The sequence below is a fragment of the Mchenga conophoros genome, linkage group LG18, assembly GCF_057382185.1.
Source record: "Mchenga conophoros isolate Kocher_MC1m ecotype Shallow Benthic linkage group LG18, M_conophoros_male_GT1.1, whole genome shotgun sequence".
In the NCBI taxonomy this organism is placed as follows: domain Eukaryota; kingdom Metazoa; phylum Chordata; class Actinopteri; order Cichliformes; family Cichlidae; genus Mchenga; species Mchenga conophoros.
The window spans coordinates 25,254,395-25,272,386 of NC_140543.1; the positions used below are offsets into that span (position 1 = coordinate 25,254,395).

At 39.5% G+C, this 17,992-nt stretch overlaps 2 protein-coding genes across 4 annotated transcripts; both read left to right on the plus strand.

Moving 5' to 3' along the window:
- Positions 1-839: 839 nt before the first annotated feature.
- On the plus strand, positions 840-12,228 carry LOC146553893 (mitochondrial fission factor homolog A-like). Of its 2 annotated transcripts, none has more exons than XM_085253394.1 (7): positions 840-996; positions 1,590-1,810; positions 1,901-2,079; positions 4,549-4,640; positions 4,776-4,946; positions 10,311-10,386; positions 10,828-12,228. In XM_085253394.1, exons 2-7 carry the CDS (start codon positions 1,594-1,596, stop codon positions 10,957-10,959), a joined length of 867 nt encoding a protein of 288 aa, XP_085109520.1. In that variant the 5' UTR covers positions 840-996; positions 1,590-1,593; the 3' UTR covers positions 10,960-12,228. The 2 variants fall into 2 exon arrangements, with proteins under 2 accessions (XP_085109520.1, XP_085109521.1); XM_085253395.1 differs by having other exon boundaries at positions 855-996; positions 1,628-1,810.
- A 56-nt stretch (positions 12,229-12,284) lies between these two features.
- On the plus strand, positions 12,285-17,893 carry LOC146553894 (putative flap endonuclease 1 homolog). Of its 2 annotated transcripts, none has more exons than XM_085253393.1 (11): positions 12,285-12,572; positions 13,302-13,368; positions 14,186-14,288; positions 14,480-14,534; positions 14,645-14,706; positions 14,804-14,940; positions 16,192-16,252; positions 16,423-16,509; positions 16,597-16,742; positions 16,873-17,017; positions 17,127-17,893. In XM_085253393.1, exons 1-11 carry the CDS (start codon positions 12,491-12,493, stop codon positions 17,181-17,183), a joined length of 1,002 nt encoding a protein of 333 aa, XP_085109519.1. In that variant the 5' UTR covers positions 12,285-12,490; the 3' UTR covers positions 17,184-17,893. The 2 variants fall into 2 exon arrangements, with proteins under 2 accessions (XP_085109519.1, XP_085109518.1); XM_085253392.1 differs by having other exon boundaries at positions 12,288-12,572; positions 16,378-16,509.
- Positions 17,894-17,992: the final 99 nt, after the last annotated feature.

Genomic DNA, 17,992 nt, shown 5'->3' on the forward strand with positions numbered 1-17,992 from the left:
AGCTGAAATAAGTTTAAATTACATTTTGTGGAAATTATTGTGTGTGTTTTCTGCGTATGATTGATAGCAGATGAACTGGAAATTCAAATTAGGGCAAATCAAATTAACCATATGCAGACAAGTGTTATGTGGGAGTAAATCTTTGTGTTTGTCTCTGTGATGAAGATATAATAGTATAAATTTGAGCACAGTGGATAGTGTGGACAAAGACGACAACACACATATTAACAAGACTGAGTAATATCTTTTGAATGGATGAATGTTTATATTTTGTTTTGCTTTTATTTATTTAATCAAACCTTTATGCACGAGCTGTCATACATAGACACCATACCTAAAGACATCATCCAGAAACTGCTGACAATCTACAATATCTATCTACAATACAAAAGGTCCAGCTTCATTAAAATGCAAGTTTCATTTCCATCAGACTTTAAACCTGCACTCGAAGTAAACCATCTAGCCACCAAAACACCCCAGTAACAACTGGCCGGTTGGTGCATTTTTAACCCAGACATTGAAGCAAAGTCCCGCATCTTAATCGGCCCTAGTGTGACCCACACACAGACTATTTACCCCACACACTTTGTTGGGATGTGGTCACCCTGACCACCCTGTTTTCTTTTTTTCCCGTGACGTTGGCTACTTTTATTTGAAATACATTTTATTTTTGCAGTTCAGACAAATTAACTTATGTGACAATAAAAATAAATAAGAGACGACCAACTTACGTAAATAAAGCAGGTTAAACTGCCAATTTTAAATGTCCATTGGTTTTCACCAACTCCTGCGGCTCTCGGTGCACTTCATAGTAACCGCCCCGGCGGTCACGCGGGGTAGCGTTAACAGCTACACCCACACTAACTAGAAGCGTTGAGAGCTTTCGCTGAGTCCGTCTCGGTTGGTCCTTTGAGGAGCCCCTGATGCTATTTGTATGACAGCCCGAACAGCGTGTTGGCGCATGTCAGTTTAAACCCAGGTGGTAAAACCATAACGGTGAGTATTGACAGGACAGACCTCTGGCTAACCAGCATGTCAGTGCAGACAGTCAGCGGCTTACAGCGCAGCGTTTAATAAGCTAAAATCGATAGCGTCGTCTGTTAACGCTTTTCAAGCATAGCGACAAGCTAGATTGCTAACATACAAGCTAGACATGGCGTCTTATGTGGATTTTCACTCAGTGACATTGAAGCGACGTGCCAGCAACAGCTTCACCTCATGTCGCTGTTATGTAACGACGTAACATGAAATGCTATTTCTCGTAGTGTACTCATTAGCTTGGACCTAAACCCACTACCTTACACCGTCTGGAGCAGATGCTTTTTGCACGGGCTAATGATCGTGTTTAAAGTTTAGGTAGCACCATTTGCTACTGAGCTAATTGGCTAAATTCAGGGTTAACTGCAGCATGTGTTTTATTGTAAATTGGCATGTAATAAAAAGGTCAGGCAAGATATGAGCCTTGATGTGTTATTTAAAATGGGGCATTAAGTTGAGCTTATATTTTTGAACTCTTAGCTGCAGTCACACCCACACTGTTTGGTTAGTATCTGTGCGTTTCATTTGTTTCCCATTTTGTGGGTTATCAGCTGGATGAGTGGGGCAACTTTCAATACCCCCTCTGCAGAGGTGGCTGAGATGAATCGCATCCATTTTGAGCTGGAGTATACAGAGGGCATCAGCCAGCGCATGCGAATCCCAGAGACCCTCAAAGTGGCCCCAGAGAGCCAAGCGGGATCCATACCACTTCAGCAGCCTTTGCCCACTCACACAGCTCTGATGCAGGTTCCTGAGAGGATTGTTGTTGCAGGTGAGGATGACAGTTGGCAGTCATGTTTGAGGTATTATGTTTAAAACATGTATATGCTGTATAAAAATTTCATGGCCAATTTTTCTGTAGGGGATGAAGGGGATCCTCGATTTGCATGTCCAAGAGACTTGGATCTGATTCAGTCCATTCCTCCTGTGGACCTCCTGAACATGAAGGCCCCTCCACGTGTCCTCACCCTTACCGAGCAGCCTCTGGATTCGCTTGAAACAGACCAAACTGTCAACTCGCAGCGCAATCCCAGCCAAGCGGTACGTTTTCTTTCAGAGTAATCTCAGCTTCCTTCTCAGAATATTGAATTTTCTTCTCTCATTATATTCAAAACTTTAAGTGGATCCATAATGTAGTGGTATACTATATTTGCCTTATGCTGAAATTATGGTTCAGCCGTGTTAGTGCATTGGGACTATGCTGGCACTCCATTGGCTTGTCTACTTGCAGAGAGTGTCTATTGTCGATTGAGGCACTGTACAAAATATGTGGTACAACCGGTCTGCGGGCTACTTTTGCTTGTGCTGTTGTTGGTATGTCAGTCAGCTGCTGAGAAGCGTGAAGTTATAATCTACAAAGAGCTGAAGTGGTACTGAGTGTTAAACAATGTAAAGTATTAACTGCACCCACTGTCTGTACTTCTCATGCGCTATCTTTTGGTCTGTGATTTTTTTTTTTTTTTTTTTTTTTTTTTAATTTTTAATTTTTTTCCTCACAATCCTCCCATTCCTAGTGAACTCCATTGCCGCTCCCTTCCCTGTTCCAGCCCACTTGTCAGTCAATCAGCATTTGACTAATGCAATTGGGATTTTGGAAGACGGCACATAAACATGTTTGCACACTATTTATAGCGTAGGGATAGTCCTGGTAACTAATTTCTTAGTCAAATGAACAGGGGATAAAAATGTGATTAACTGACTCGTCTAAAACTCAGATATCAAGTTATATTTGAGAACTGTATAAGGTCTAAAACTCTAAACAAAAGAGTTTTAAATCATAAATCCGATTCTTGATTTATGAATCAGCACGGTGGTTAGCACTGTTGCCGCACAGCAAGGTGGTCCTGAGTTCAATTCCACCATCAGGCTGGGGTCTTTCTGTGTGGAGTTTGCATGTTCTCCCCGTGTTTGCGTGGGTTCTCTCCGGGTACTCCGGCTTCCTCCCACCGTCCAAAGACATGCAGCTTGTGGGGATAGGTTAATTGGATAATCCAAATTGCCACTAGGTGTGAATGTGAGAGTGAGTGTGAATGGTTGTCTGTCCCTGTGTGTTAGCCCTGCGACAGACTGGCGACCTGTCCAGGGTGTACCCCGCCTTTCGCCCTATGACAGCTGGAATAGGCTCCAGCGCCCCCCGCGACCCTGAAAAGGATAAGTGGAAGCGAATGGGTGGATGGATGGATTTATGAATCATGCTGCTTAATTGTACGGCACCTCGCATCGTGCATTATCAACGTTACATGTTACACTCCAGACTACGAAGAAGGAAAAACACTTAAACCTATGTTAAATATAATATATAAATGCATTACTACAAAAGCAAGTTCACGTATTATTAAAATGTGACAAATTAACAGCAGAAAAACCAATGAGTTAAACAGAAAAATGTGGTGCATTTTGTCGATCATTATGAATGATGCACGCTGTTCAAAAATTCATGACAGTGGTTGTCATGAATTTTAATAAAAGTTAAAATCTAAAATAACAAAACAACAAATAATCCAGCCACCCCCCTCCCAGGCCAGGTGATTATAGTCTGTACAGCAGGTCCTGGTTCTACCCCCGGGCCTCCTCCCATTAGGAAATGACCAGCAGAGCACCTTACCCAGGAGGCGTCCTCCTCAGCTGGATGCTTTTGATGTGGAGGAGCAGCGGCTCTACTCTGAGCCCCTCCCAAATGACTGAACTCCTCATTCTATTGCTAAGGAAGTGCCCACTGACCTTTTGGAGAAGGCACATTTTCACTGCTTGTATCAGCAATCTCATTCTTTTGCCTTTAAAAAAACAGTAATAGTGTTAACAAAGAGATCAGGCCGAGATGAGCAGATTTATGGCCTTTCTCAACAACGATGCGCCATCTGATGGCAGGTGGCTGCATAGCAATTTACCTGCATTTGGCTTCAATCAAAATTTAAAACAATTTAGATTACACTACTAGTACGTGTGATAATAGCGAAGAGTAGTTGTCTAGTCAAATAGTCCTGCAAATCCCAACTTTAGGGAAATGTTTATGCAAATGGACATGGTTGCAGTACCATATATTACACATCTAAAGTGAAAGATTTCCCCCCCCCACAGCATTATTTCTACTTTATTAGTAATATCAGTTTAGATATTCCTTGATGGTGGTCTTGAAGGTGTTGCTGACATTTTTTTACAAAAACTGCCTGGAGTCGTGGGATTTATGAGACGCAATGAAAACTGAACGTGATTATTTATTAATTTTTTAGCTTTAAGGACTGTCTTTGTGCTATGCTGCACTTCTTCCCATTTTGATTTCTCCATGGAATATGGTTTGTGGTTCTTAAGACACAATAGAAAAATAATGCATTGGTAATTGGTGAAGAGTCATTAATAATCACACATTCTTCTGTAGGAAAAACGTCAATCAGGTGGCCAAAAATTATTTTTCCAGTCAGTTTGGCTGAACTAAGTGTGGTTCATCAATCAGCAATCATGCGTTGCTGCAAACTGAGCTTAATGTTATTTCAAATTTGTATTTAACAACAGGCCAGCTTTCATGGTCGGCCTCGAAGGGAGCGCAGCGCGAGTGAGAACGTATCCGGCCGTCACAGCAGTCAGATCAGCAGAGGCGATGTAAGGTACGACCACAGCCACGTTTGAAACGCTGCTTCCCCACCGCTGCCTTTCCAATGTAAAGCTTTCTTTCACTCTTGGTTGATTTATAAAAATGTCTTCTTTCTTTTAATGTTTCTCCCCACCTATCTCCCTGCCAGTGTAACCCCTTCCCCTTCTGCCCCCCCAGTCCGTTTGTGTCCTCCCCTCTGTTCCCCCGAGGATGCAAACATCAACCTGTTTACAGCTGCTGGGCTCCTGTCGTACATCCAGTCAACAACACGCCGTGCTTACCAGCAGGTCCTTGAGGTCCTCGATGACAGCCATCGCAGGTATGTTTTTTCTTTATTCATTTCTTTTTGGCTGAATTTATTACAAATCTTTGCACTAAGAAAGATTGTTAAAGAAACAGATGATTGTTGTGGGGAAATTCAGGAAAAAGTCATGAGCATGAGTTTCTTATTAAAAGAAGTGACATTTAAAACTCTCATACGTCACACTCCTGACGTCCTGACTTGTGTACATCCCCCTTTGTTCAATGTGTAACTTACATGTTTGACGACTTTAGTTCACAAGAAAGAAATAATAATTATTTTTCCTTAACGTGACTTCAGCAAATAGCAAATACAAGCCCAATTCCAAAAAAGTTGGGTCACTGCTAAATAAATAAATAAATCGAATGCAATGACTTGAAAATCTCAAACATGTGTGTTTAATAGGGGTGCAACGATACACAAAATTCACGGCTCGGTTCGGTTCGATACTTTGGTGTCACGGTTCGATATTTTTTCGATACAAAAAAAATGTTCATGCCTTTTTAATTTGTTATTTATTAAAATTATAAATATATATTTTAACTCAAAAGTACAGTTTTTAAATTTAATGTTGCTGAAACAAAAAAGTAATAAAATAAATATATCTCAGGGCTCGCAAAATTTCAAAATCCCTGTTAGCCCTTCAGGCAGGGACTCTTCAGTTTTTGGTAGCCCAAAAAAAATTTAAGTAGCCCAAATAAAAAAGAGAGCAATTTTTTGATTGATGTTTTGTTTCCTGTTTTGTTTCCTTTACAATATTATACATTAAAGTATAATATTGTATAATTATATAATGTTAACTTCTTATCTTGTGCGTGTTTTTTATTTTGATAGTGAATGCGCACCTGCGGACCACTTATGTGCAGCCCTGGTTATATAGCTCATCATATTGCAGCCACAGAAATTCTTTTGTCCATGAAACCATAAAGCTGCACTTTCTTTTTGCCTTATAGTCTGATTTGGTAAGCTTTTCTTTGGCTGTCACTTCTTCACCCTGACCTGTCTTATTTGGCTCAGCAGAACTAAAATATATATCCTGCTGCTTTTACACACGCACTCACATAAGCTCAGCGATTCTCTGCGCGATCAACCTCTCACATGTTTAAGCTGCGGGAGATTTCACTTGTCATGCTTGCATAGTAAGCTAACGATTAATAAGACGATGTCAGAGGAATTGGTGCGCAAATTATCATCACTCACCAATCAGTGCTGTTGCTCTCTAACACAGTTCGTGCGATTGCAAAGTGAAAGCAAAAAACAAGCGCAAATTCAAACGCAATTTCAATATGTCACATATTGACAGTGGCTCACCGATGCCAATGACATAATTACCCAGCTACATTTCTGAAAGAATGCAAAAGCATTGACATATATTTTCCTTCCTACAATAGCCTGACGGGCAGGGCAGAGATAGATTTTGGTAGCCCGACTGGAAAAATCGCTAGCCCCGGGACGTCGGGCTAGCGATTAGGGCTGAACGATATATCGCATTTGCGATAATATCGCGACATGATCAAGTGCAATTTTCTAACCGCAAAGGCTGCGATTATACTCTGGACATGTCCAAATTCATGGGCTGCATCCTCCTGAGGCCGCATTTGTAGACCGATTACGTCACAGCGACGTGCCGAAGGCTGTCCAAATTACTACCATATCCCAGAATTCATAGCGCGGCCCAGCCAAACTCCAGTTTCCAGCAATGGCGGCCGCTACTAAGTTTTAAAATTACTCATACTAATCTTTCTGGGTCACAAAATAAACTTTTAACATATTTTCAGGCGAGAAAGTAGTTGTGTAAACATCAAATATCTGCTCGGTTTATCAAGATATCCCATATTTGCAAAAGTGCTTCGACGTTTTCAGAGGCGTCTGCTACCCACCAGCTCGACAGCTAGCCGGGAGCTCGAGGGTTACTGATGCGGCCGAGAACGGCACAACTCCCGGCACATCATTTTCAGATCACCGCGGAGTTTCGCTGCTCGGGTTAAACGTAATATATAAGTCACTTAGACAACCTAAAAATGTTATTGTTGGGCTTTTTTCAGTGTTTTGTTTGTTCGTGAGTAAATCGGTTTGGCTGAGATTAAAGTTATTAGATTAGATAAAATAAAACTTTATTAATCCCCCGGGTGGGTTCCTCCTTGGTTTTCACACAGCTGACTAAACGTCAAACAGAAAACTTATTAAACAGAAGTATGAGACAGTCGAGAATTTACACCAGTGTCTGGTTATATTTTAGATAGCAAGAAGCAGACGGCCGAGTTTATTAAACTCCACCGAGACAGCGGTGACGCTAATCAGAACTAGACCGTCCAATTTCACGCCTTTAAATTTTAAAGGCGTGTGTGTGTGTGTGTTTATACAATTGCTATTATGTTTGCACTTTATGTGTAATGTTACTGACTGCAAAGATCAGTAAGATGTGTGTATTTTTTATTTATTAGTTTTATTTATTTAATATTATTTTTTAATTGAATGACTGTCTAGTAGTTCACAGATGTCGAAAAACTGAGTGTGGTAAAGCCACTGATTTTGTTTATGTATATTTCTGCAATCTGCACATTGTACTGACTTTCATTTTAATGTTTACACCAGGGTTCCTTGTCAGCACTTTATGCTCAGATGTTTGTAAGCTAAAAATAAACTATTGTGTATGTTCAAATATACTGTTGTGATTGAAGAAGTTAAATAAAAATGTCAGTCATCAATTCATGCATCACCTCATGTCATCATAACAGAGGTCTGTCTTCCAGGAAAGAACAGTTTAAAATTAATGTAATATAGTATTGGCCATACTATATGATGTATTGCTTGTCTTTGTTTAATAATACAGAAGACAAAGACCTTAAAAAATAATCGCATATCGCATCGCAATCGCAATATTGGGGCAAAAAATCGCAATTAGATTATTTTCCATAATCGTTCAGCCCTACTAGCGATTTTGCGAGCCCTATATCTGATTGAGGAATCACTCATCTTTGGAAAAGAGAGTTTATTACAGAGAAATGGCTCTTTCCAAAATAAAAGCTATACTATATGCTTCTTCTGGGCTATATTCTCAGCAGCATATTAAACATATCAGGTCCCCATAAGGAGAATCAAGTGCTAACGGCTGTCTAAATGACTCGGGTAAATTTGTAGCATGCATCCTTGATGTTTTTGTCTGCTTCCACTTGTCTTTGCACTAGGATGATGTCGGAGTAAATGTGCAGTCATATTCGTTTTGTTCCCACTAGTGCTGTCAGCGTAAATCTCGTTGAAATGACGTTAATGCCACAACACGGCAAATCTCCGTTAACGAGCTACCGCGGATCGCCCCGTGCATGGGGCTGGACGGCCAACACGTTAACGAGCTAACTGCGCTAACACACTAGTTCCCACCCATGTAATTGAGCATTGCGTGGCACATCCAACATACTGTTTTACTTTAGTCCATGACGCGCTAACCTTCAGGGTCATACGTCACATGAAAACCAAAATAATTCCAAACGCCAGATCTGAATGAGGGTGGGGGAGGTTGCCATTTTTTTGCCATGTTGCAAGGAGAGCTTAACTTCTGTCTTGCTAGCTTGCCCTGCGCTCAGTGAATGTGCGTTCGACTACTCCGCCTAGGCTGCACTGTCGAGCGCAGATCCACTGAGCGCTCAACACAGACAGCATCGTCAGAAGGAAAGTTGATAAAATAAATTAAAAATTTTGTATTGTTCGATACATATGCGTACCGAACCGAAAGCACTGTATCGAACGGTTCAATATCGATACGAGTATCGTTGCACCCCTAGTGTTTAAGTGTGGCACCAGTGTCTCAGCACGGTCAGCTTTTCACCTGACCTCACACACGCGTCTCTCCTTCTGGTCTTTGACATCACTATAAAGAAGGGAAGACCTCATTAGATTAATAACCTTTACCTGTCCCTCCAACCTCTCTGGTACTGCCCCTTGAGCTCACTGCACCATGCCTTCCCTGCAGCTGAGCCAGGGGGAACCACACCTCCGCCACAATTAGTTCATTTTGAATTTGATGGCAGCGACACGTTAAAAAAAACCAAACGGTTGAGACAGGGTTATGTTTATCACTGTGTAGCATCCCTCTTCTCTTAATAACAGCATGTAAATTTCTGGTGATTGAGGACAGCAGTTACTGCACTTTTGGGAGAGGAAAGTTGTCCCATTCTTGTCTGATAGAGGATTCTAGTTGCTCAGCAGTCCTGGGTCTCCTGTGTCACATTTTTCATTTCATGATGCTCCAAATGTTTCCAGTCAGTTCAACACTGGTTTAGCATCGTCTTGCTGAAGTAAACAAGCATTCTCTGAAAAAGATATTATCTGGATGGGAGCATATGTTGCCCAAATACCTGTATATACCTTTTAGCTGTAACTGTGCCTTTCCACATGTGCAAGCTGCCAGTTCCATAGGCACTGATGCAACTCCATACCATCAGAGATGCAGGCTTGTAAACTGAAAGTTGATGATAAGCCAGTTGGTCCCTCTCCTCTTTAGTCCAGTGGAGGTGGCATCCTTGTTTTCCAAGTGGAATTTCAAGTTTTTCACCTGATCACAGGTTTCCACTTCTGCCTTAAGTTACTTTTGTGAATGTAATGGTGAATTACACACAGTGATTTTAAGTGTTCCTGAGCCCAAGCTGTGATTCCCATGACATGTCTGTTTTTAATGCAGTGCTGCCTGAAATTCTGTATTGATTTTCAGCTGTTTGACTTGATTGGAGATTTTTGTCAGAATGTCAGATTTTTTAAAATGATAATGAGTAGTTCCTCCAACGGTTTCTGTTTAGTACCACTTACATTTCCAGCCTTTTGTTGACGCTGTCTCAACTTTATTAGGATGTGTTGCTGCCGTCGAACACAAACTGAGCCAGTTTTTTTTTTTTAAATGAGTTTGTTGGAACATTTGACATGTTTTCTATGTTCTGTTGTGAATAAAAAATGGTTTTCTGGGATTTGCAAATCATTGCACTTTGCTTTATATTTTACACAGCGTCCCAGCCTTTTGGAATTGGGGTTAAAGTTTTAATACAAGAACATCTTTGTAATGTGTTCAGTTTCTGAGCTGAGAAAGAAGTCAAATATAAATGTTATTACCAGGGATGAACCAACTTTTAAAAGAACAATTTGATCATAGCTGTTTGTTGTTGTTGTGTGTCATTGTTTCAAAGTCTGTGAGCCCTTTACCACACTGTTTTAAGCACAAATTCAATCAGATTAACATATGAAGCTGAGCACATTCACCTATGGCTGAGGCCAGTAGTCATAGGTGAATGTGATCTGCGGGTATATAGTGAGTAGGCATCAAGTTGAATACTGGTCACAAAATCATCGAATCCCTCATTAAGGGCCTGAATGAAGATGTGTTCATCTCCACAGGACACACCTGGATCTGGCCCTGGATTTAAACCCTGATGAGTCCGGCTTAGTGGATGCCTCCTCACTGAGACGACAGGTAATGTCTCATATGCTTGCTTTCTGCATGAATGAAAAGGGGCAGGTGATGCATAATTTATGTATTGTCCCAATGTATTTATCTTACTTTCAGGTTTACGGTAAACTCTGATATAATGTATAGATATGGCTCCTTTTGAAGGATGCCGACAGAGCTGCACGCAGCAAGTGTTCAGTTACAGTTATTAGACCCTCGACTCTAAATAAACAAAAATAAGGAACACAAATACTAACTGAAGAAGTAAAAAGGTATACAGAGATTTTATTTGAGAGTGAGAGTATTGTTTAATTGTTAGTGGCTATATTTCTCTGTGCACTGCAATGAAACACAGCCAAATGTGGAGATTTCTCTGCGCATGTTTCAGTAAATCTTAGTTAGGCCCAGTACAGGGAGTGTTTCGCCTTTTTTAAAATGTTTTTTTAAAAAAATGTTTTTTTTCAGATTGTGAAGTTGAATCGGCGTCTGCAGCTGTTGGAGGAAGAAAACAAAGAACGCTCAAAGCGAGAGGTGATCCTGTATTCTGCCACCGTAGCTTTCTGGCTCATTAACACCTGGATCTGGTTCCGTCGCTAGATGGAGTCTCCCAAAACACTGGAAACCAAAGCAGTTCCCTGTTAAAGACGTGATCACTGATTTATAGCAAATTCTGTATGGAGGTTTATCCTAAACAGGTCAGTCTCGGCACTCATGAGGTAAAACATGAGGCAGAAAAACATTGTTTTCTGTTTGTCAAGTCGATGTGACAGAATTTCACAGTAATCGTGGGCCTAGTGTCTCGCAGCACTAAAATTAGAAGTAAATGATTTTTTTATAAACTGCCGAATGACTGGAAAGCTAAAGCACAATGACAATGCAGCTGAACGATTTAGCAGCAACAACAACCACTTCAGTTAAGGTAATGCTATCTCCAGCATGTGTCCTATTTGTGAAGTTTACTCCACTGTCAAACCTATATTTTTGGTTGGTTTGGATCAGCCGTAAATGAAATACGGTACAAATTACACAAACAACTGTCAGCTCCTACTGATAAATAGTTTATGCAAATATTACTGTTTGCACCTCTAAACTTGACAAATCCATTGCACATAATGAACTGGTGTTACAGTTGTGTAAATGAAATCTTTTAACCTGAACAAATTATTAGATAAGTGACAAATGTTTTGGGAACCATAGTTGCAAAACTGAACCTGACTTTTCTGTTGAAAGCAGGTCATAAACTACCATTCTTCCAGAAGTGTCAAACTGAACCGATTGACTCTAAAGATGCCATAACGCTGACCCTTCGTTACTGGAAAAACTTCTTGTGTACATTACAGCATTTGAAAAGCCTGTCTAATCTGTCTTTAATGTTATTTATTTTAACGTTTTTGTCTAGGGGTTGTGTCATCTTGATTATTTGCTAACCAAAGTAACAAGGGTAGGGTACTGTGAAGTGCTGTTTTTCCATGCTGTTAACTCATCTTTGTTCCCACTAAGTCACCTGCAATATTAAAACATGGAATATGACATTTTATACATAATTTAGTGTGATACAAAGAGCCAGTGTGTGTGTGATCGTCCAATGAGAAGAGGTCGATCTGGTTGAAATTATTAAAAAAACAAAAAAAAACCCATTTTATTTTGATAGTAATATAAATATGTATTTAACGCAGGTTTATTTATCACATATACTACTGAGGTGTCAGCAAAGAGTTGCTGTTAGTTTTTCTTTGAAGTCTGTACCTACATGTCTCACTTAAAGCTGGATGTTGGAGTTAAAAACTTTAAATTATTTTGTAATATAAGAATACACTTGATGTTTGTAAATATGTTTGCTGTAATAAAAGATGGATGTCAGTTTCAGCCGTGTGTGTGTTCAGCGCTGACTCCAACACTCTCCATTAGGTGGCAGGCATGCAGCACCAGGAAGAAGAAGAAGATGATGATGTGTTTTAACTTGAAAGGCATAACTTGAGAGACGTCTTCAATTAAAACTTTATCGACAATCTACTATCCAAGGGATCCTGCTCTAATTATCTGGGAAACTCGACTTAACTCACTTTAAATCACTTTTTCGCCTTTTTTCCTGGAACACGAAGAGGAAACTGTCGGTGGTGACGGCACAATGGGGATCACTAAACTGGCTGATTTAATACGCTCAGATGCTCCTGATGCCATATCGTATAAGGATATCAGTGACTACACAGGTACAGACACGATCGGTGATGGTTTCAGCAGCAGGTCTGACTCTGTTAAGGAGGTCAGCTGCTAGCCGCTAATGTTAGCACTCTCCCCCTAGCTACTAGCATCGCTAGCTGTAATTATAGCACCTGACATTAAAGAAACGTTTTTTTTTAAGTATTACCAGTCCACGTACCACGAATTAAAAGCTACTGCTATAATAATCAGGCTTTCCGAGGTAGTAATTAATAACTTACCCGCGTCCGCACTATTTCTCTTATGTTAATCAGCTAACTCGGCAGTCCAATCAAAACATCTGTATCTTAGTATTTATTTTAATTCAATGTAACTTTATTAGTGCCGAAAACACACACAGCATTGCGTGACAACTGTGTTATTAATACTATTCGCCTCACACTTTGAGCACCATGACACAAGGAATCAAATGTTATCTGAACTGTATATGAAGTTGTCCATAGTCCAGCTCTGTTTACTGCTGAGAAAAGCCATAAAAGAATAGGCAAAGCTAATCCTACAAGCAATTTATACAGTACAAATCAGCGCTGCACAAATTCCTGACAAGTAAACGGAGTACAGTATTTGACTTGGCTTAATAGTGTAGATCATTTCAAGTGCGTTTAGGTGAATTTAATCAAGTGTAATTTGAGTGGATGTTACTGAAAAGTAATTAATGTCTAAGGGCAAATTTAAACTGTTGTGTATTCACGCTGCTGTTGTATTACTATACTCCACAGGAAAAGTAATCGCACTCGATACCTTTATTGTTGTAAATCAGTTCCGTGCAGCAATGCCTACACTGAGGTAAGCATGATGTGATGCTGTTCTGTTCTGTTAAACTGAAGTAAACGTTATTTTTTCTATCTCTTTACTGTTTATCATGGTGTATTAATTCCTTATATCAAACCTGGTACACTGGGTGCCTAGAAAAATACAAACACTTGTAGAATAGTAGACATTTGAATTAAAATAATCCTGCAATAACATTTCTAAAGATTTTAATTTTTTTTCTTTCATTCATTTCACTTAATTTGTTCTTTTAAAGGTTGCACTGTGTTATCAGTGCATGAGATTAAAAATATTAGAAAGGGCTTACAAAAATCACCACATCCTGCAACTATACAGCCAATTAGTGTAAACAAGACCTCACTGACACCAGTAAAATACACTCACTGGTCACATTGTTAGGTACACCTTGCCAGTATTGGGTTGAACCCATGTTTATCTTCAGAAAAACCTTAATTCTTTGTTGCATAGATTAAAGAAGGGGCTAGAAACATTCCTCAGAGGCTTGCTGACAGGAGCGGCACCTTGTGTGGTCTTCTGCCTATCTTCTTTAAGGTTCAGCGTGTCATGCTCAGATATGTTCTTCTGCATACCTTGGTTTTAACAAATGATTATTTGAGTTAATGTTGCTTTCCTATGGGAAGCAGTCTGGCCATCCTTCTCTGGCCTCTGGCATAAATAAGGCGTTTTCACCCAGAGAGCTACTGCTTTTTGGATATTTTCTCTTTTTCAGACCATTCTCTATAAACCCTCGAGGTAGCTGTGCAGGAAAAAGTCTTTCTATTCTTATTTGTCTGTGTATATTTGTGAAATGCTCTTGATTTCTCTTCTTCAGCCCCCTCACAGGTCTCTTCTTTCGCACACTCACTTTCCTGGAACATGGCATAAAACCGGTCTTTGTGTTTGATGGAAAGCCTCCTGGAGAAAAGAAGGCTGTTGTAAGACACAAACCTGCATGTATAGTTTTTGACTTAACATGATACTAAACATTTCCTGGCATGTTTAAGAACACTTTAGGTCAGAGAGACTAGTCTACAGTAAATATTTTCAACGTGTAGGTAAATTTGATCACTGCCAGATAACAGAGATACAGACGGCTGTGACTGATTGAAAATTGTTGTTTCTGCAGCTTGAGAAGCGAGCCCAGACAGCAGGTAGGAATTACTCAAACTGGACGGGCACAGGTAGGTCTGTGCAGAAAATGCACAAAGACTTGAGTTTTCAGTGGTTGTAGAACAGGGGTGATCTACTGGGAATATTATTTTGATGTGTTTTTCCTCTGTGCTCACTGCAGCGTCATTACAGACTAAAGAATGTCTTCAGCTCCTGAAGTATCTTGGTGTACCTGTTATCCAGGTACGACCTGCTAAGTAATGAAAATGTTTGTGCAATATTTCATCTCTTCTTCCTCCTCTGCAGATTTCTCTTCATGCATGTCACTTTTGTCTCTCAGGCTCCAGGGGACGCTGAGGCACTGTGCGCTCAGCTGGTGAGAGAGGGAACTGTGCACGCTGTGGCCTCAGAGGACATGGACACGCTGCCGTTTGGAGCCAATATTCTTATTCGTCAGCTGAATGCAAAGAAGGACAGGTAGAAACTGTGCAGCTCACTTTACTAAATTTGTTTATATTTAAAAATAAGAAATATTTCAAAGGTTTGCAATGGTTGTTGCATTAATTTAGTGTTCATGATCAGATCCAAAGCTTTATGAGGCTCTCATACGTGTTTTTACGTAAATTATTATGTCAAATGATTAGAATCTCAAGTTATTGTAATAACCTGCTCACTTGCACTAATTTTCTGTATTTATAGTAGATGAGACGGAGCTCCATAATGACTGTACTTTCTGGCAGCAGGTGGTGAACTATTTTAAACCACAGCCACAAGTCTCACAAGAAAAGAAAAGGAAATCTGCTCCTTACTTTTTCTTGCAGACAGCAGTGGACTGTCAGACAGAAAAGGGCTGCTCGCAGCTCATTAGCAGGTAGTTTACACTCAGTTTCTAAGCCAAGTTGAGATGTGGTGTAAAATATAAATAAAAATAGAAAGAAAACATTTGGAATTCTTATAAGTATGATATTAATTTCAAAATGGGTAAATATATAATGTTGAAACTTCATGCTAGCAAAATCTTTTAGAAAAATTAGCACTGCTGCAGCAAAAGACTGGTTAAAAACAGCTGGTGTAGATACATAAAACATTATGTAGGAGTAGCCAGTGGATAATGGATTGTTGAAATGACTCCACTCTACACCCCTACATAGTTTTATTCATTCAAGACATTTCGAGTTATCGTTTTTACAGACAGAATATCGCGCACGCAAATGCTACCAAAAACATGACCTTGGCAGAGATAACAAACATTAATCCACTGAATTTGCTACACAAGAAAGCTGAAAGCTTTATAAATGGATGAACTACTACACGTCTTAAGGTTTTCTGATATCGTTGATCACTCACTTTGCTGATAACATACAAAGCACAAAATAATCTACTTTTAAACTGTACTCAGAGAGATACAGTATCAACTGAGAACAAATGGCATGTTTGATAAAAGCAAATATTATTATTTTTTAAAAATCTATATATGTTACATGTATGGAATAGTTGTGTATTTCGCTAAAATGTTTAAAAATATAGGGTTAAAAATATAAGAGACGTTATCATTGTATATGAAACATTCATTTTCATGTCTTTTGTTTGGTTACTTATTCTTAATGTATTATTTCTGCTCGTCTTTGTTTTGGTTTTAGATTGTGACATCTAGTTGTGAACTAGTTGATCTAGTTGAACTTAATGTTTTATTTACGCTCTTTTTTTTTTTTTTTTTTTTTTTTACAGTAAAGTCATTGAATACTCCTTACCTAAACTATTAGAAAAACTCCAAATTGGTCATAAGGAGGTAAGATTGAAACATTTAGATTTCTCTGAAAGTATGTAATTTATTATAATATATCTGTATTGGACATACTGCTATAGAAATGCACTTTAGCTGTCTTATTCTCTTATTTTGTATTTGTCTGCCAGTTTGTTGACTTGTGTATTTTGCTCGGCTGCGACTACTGTAAAAAGATACCCGGTTTGGGTCCTAAGAGAGCTCTGACCCTGATCCAGAAGCACCGTACCATAGAGGATGTGGTTTTGCATATCAACAGAAAGGTATCAGATGGTCTTTGTTGCTTTGGCTTTACCTCTCTTACAAAAGAACATGTGACGTCTAACAAGCCAGTGATATCTGGCCTTTAGACCCATCCTGTTCCAAATATGTGGAAATACAGAGAAGCAAGGAAGATTTTCTTGGATGGACCACAAAGCTCAGCTCCCGAGCTCATCTGGACCGAGCCAAATGAGGAGGCCTTGGTTGAGTTCCTCTGTCACACCAAACGAATTAAGTACGTTTTTTATTGAGCTTTTCTATTGTTCTTCTTATAGTGTGTGTGTATATATATGTATGTGTATGTATATATAGAATGAATGAAACTATACATATGAAAATTGAAAGTCATCTTTGTTTGATTTTAGGGAGGAGAGGATCCGTAATCGAATGGTGAAGTTCCGTATGATGCGGGAAAATAAACGGGAGGAGAGGGAAAAGGAAAAGGCAGAGGGTGGTGGGAAGCAGACTTGCATTAAGGACTTCTTTAGGGTTACCAGAAAGCGAGTGCAGGTGAGCTCAGAAAACAGTGTTGCAAATATAAATCAAAATGTGTGCGTTTTTAGGAATAAAATGGTAAAAATAACTTGAATAAAATTAGCTTTTCTTACTTTACCTCTAGCCTGTGGACAATGCAAGCTCCCCAACCAGCAACAGAAAGAGACCAAAGTCAAAATAAGCATGTGCCAGTTGTCTACGCCACAAGGATGGGAGTGTTCATCTCTCAGTTCATCTCTGTCTGGACATCTCAAAAAATTATGGACCATTTCAACATGCGGCTTATCTGTCGTCCCAATCTTGAATATGCACCATAAGAGAAATGTTATTCTGTTCATTTGATCTTGGGTTACGGTAATATTTTTACAAATGTAAATATTTTTATAGGAAAAAAATCTTTTTTTACAGGATTTATCTCATCAAAGTGCCTTTTACTTTTTAAGAAGAACTCAAAATAGGCATCACACAAGACAGCTCCTCTGACAGTACAGTAAAGTGATCTCATGTGAACAGTATGATCCACAACAATGGAAATCACTGGGTAGTTCTTCAGTGTGTCCAGCAGTTTCCTGCAAAGCCACCAAGAAAAGCAGAGCAGGAGGTGGATGGCTATGAAAGGGAACAGTGTGATCACTGTCAGGGAGGCCAAAACTGGAGACAGCGGATGTCTCATCTCTAGATATTCAATGAGCACCTGTTGTGTAAAGTGTGCCAAGGCAGGGACCAAAGACTTGAATATTAAAACATGTACAAGTGGTATCATGTCTAAAAGAGACACTGAAGTGTTTGAATAAATGGAAAAATGTGTAGAATTTATGTTCATGCTCTTTGTTTTGTATTTTTATATCAGTTTCAGTTTGCCTTTTTAAATTAAAGCAATCTTTGACTGTGTTTTGTTGCGCGATGTGCTTATGAGCGGATGGACACTGTAAAAGTGCTGTGTTTTCATAGCACATTATTTTCTGAAGCACTTCCAAAGGCAAGTGTTAA

Excerpts from the sequence above, each read along its gene's own strand:
- LOC146553894 (XM_085253392.1), top strand. The coding sequence starts at position 12,491 with ATGGGGATCACTAAACTGGCTGATTTAATACGCTCAGATGCTCCTGAT. Across the intron at positions 12,573-13,301 it reads GGATATCAGTGACTACACAG|GAAAAGTAATCGCACTCGAT; the intron begins GTACAGACACGA and ends TATACTCCACAG. Across the intron at positions 14,941-16,191 it reads CTGAATGCAAAGAAGGACAG|TAAAGTCATTGAATACTCCT; the intron begins GTAGAAACTGTG and ends TTTTTTTTACAG.
- LOC146553893 (XM_085253394.1), top strand. The coding sequence starts at position 1,594 with ATGAGTGGGGCAACTTTCAATACCCCCTCTGCAGAGGTGGCTGAGATG. Across the intron at positions 1,811-1,900 it reads TGAGAGGATTGTTGTTGCAG|GGGATGAAGGGGATCCTCGA; the intron begins GTGAGGATGACA and ends ATTTTTCTGTAG. Across the intron at positions 4,947-10,310 it reads CTCGATGACAGCCATCGCAG|GACACACCTGGATCTGGCCC; the intron begins GTATGTTTTTTC and ends TCATCTCCACAG.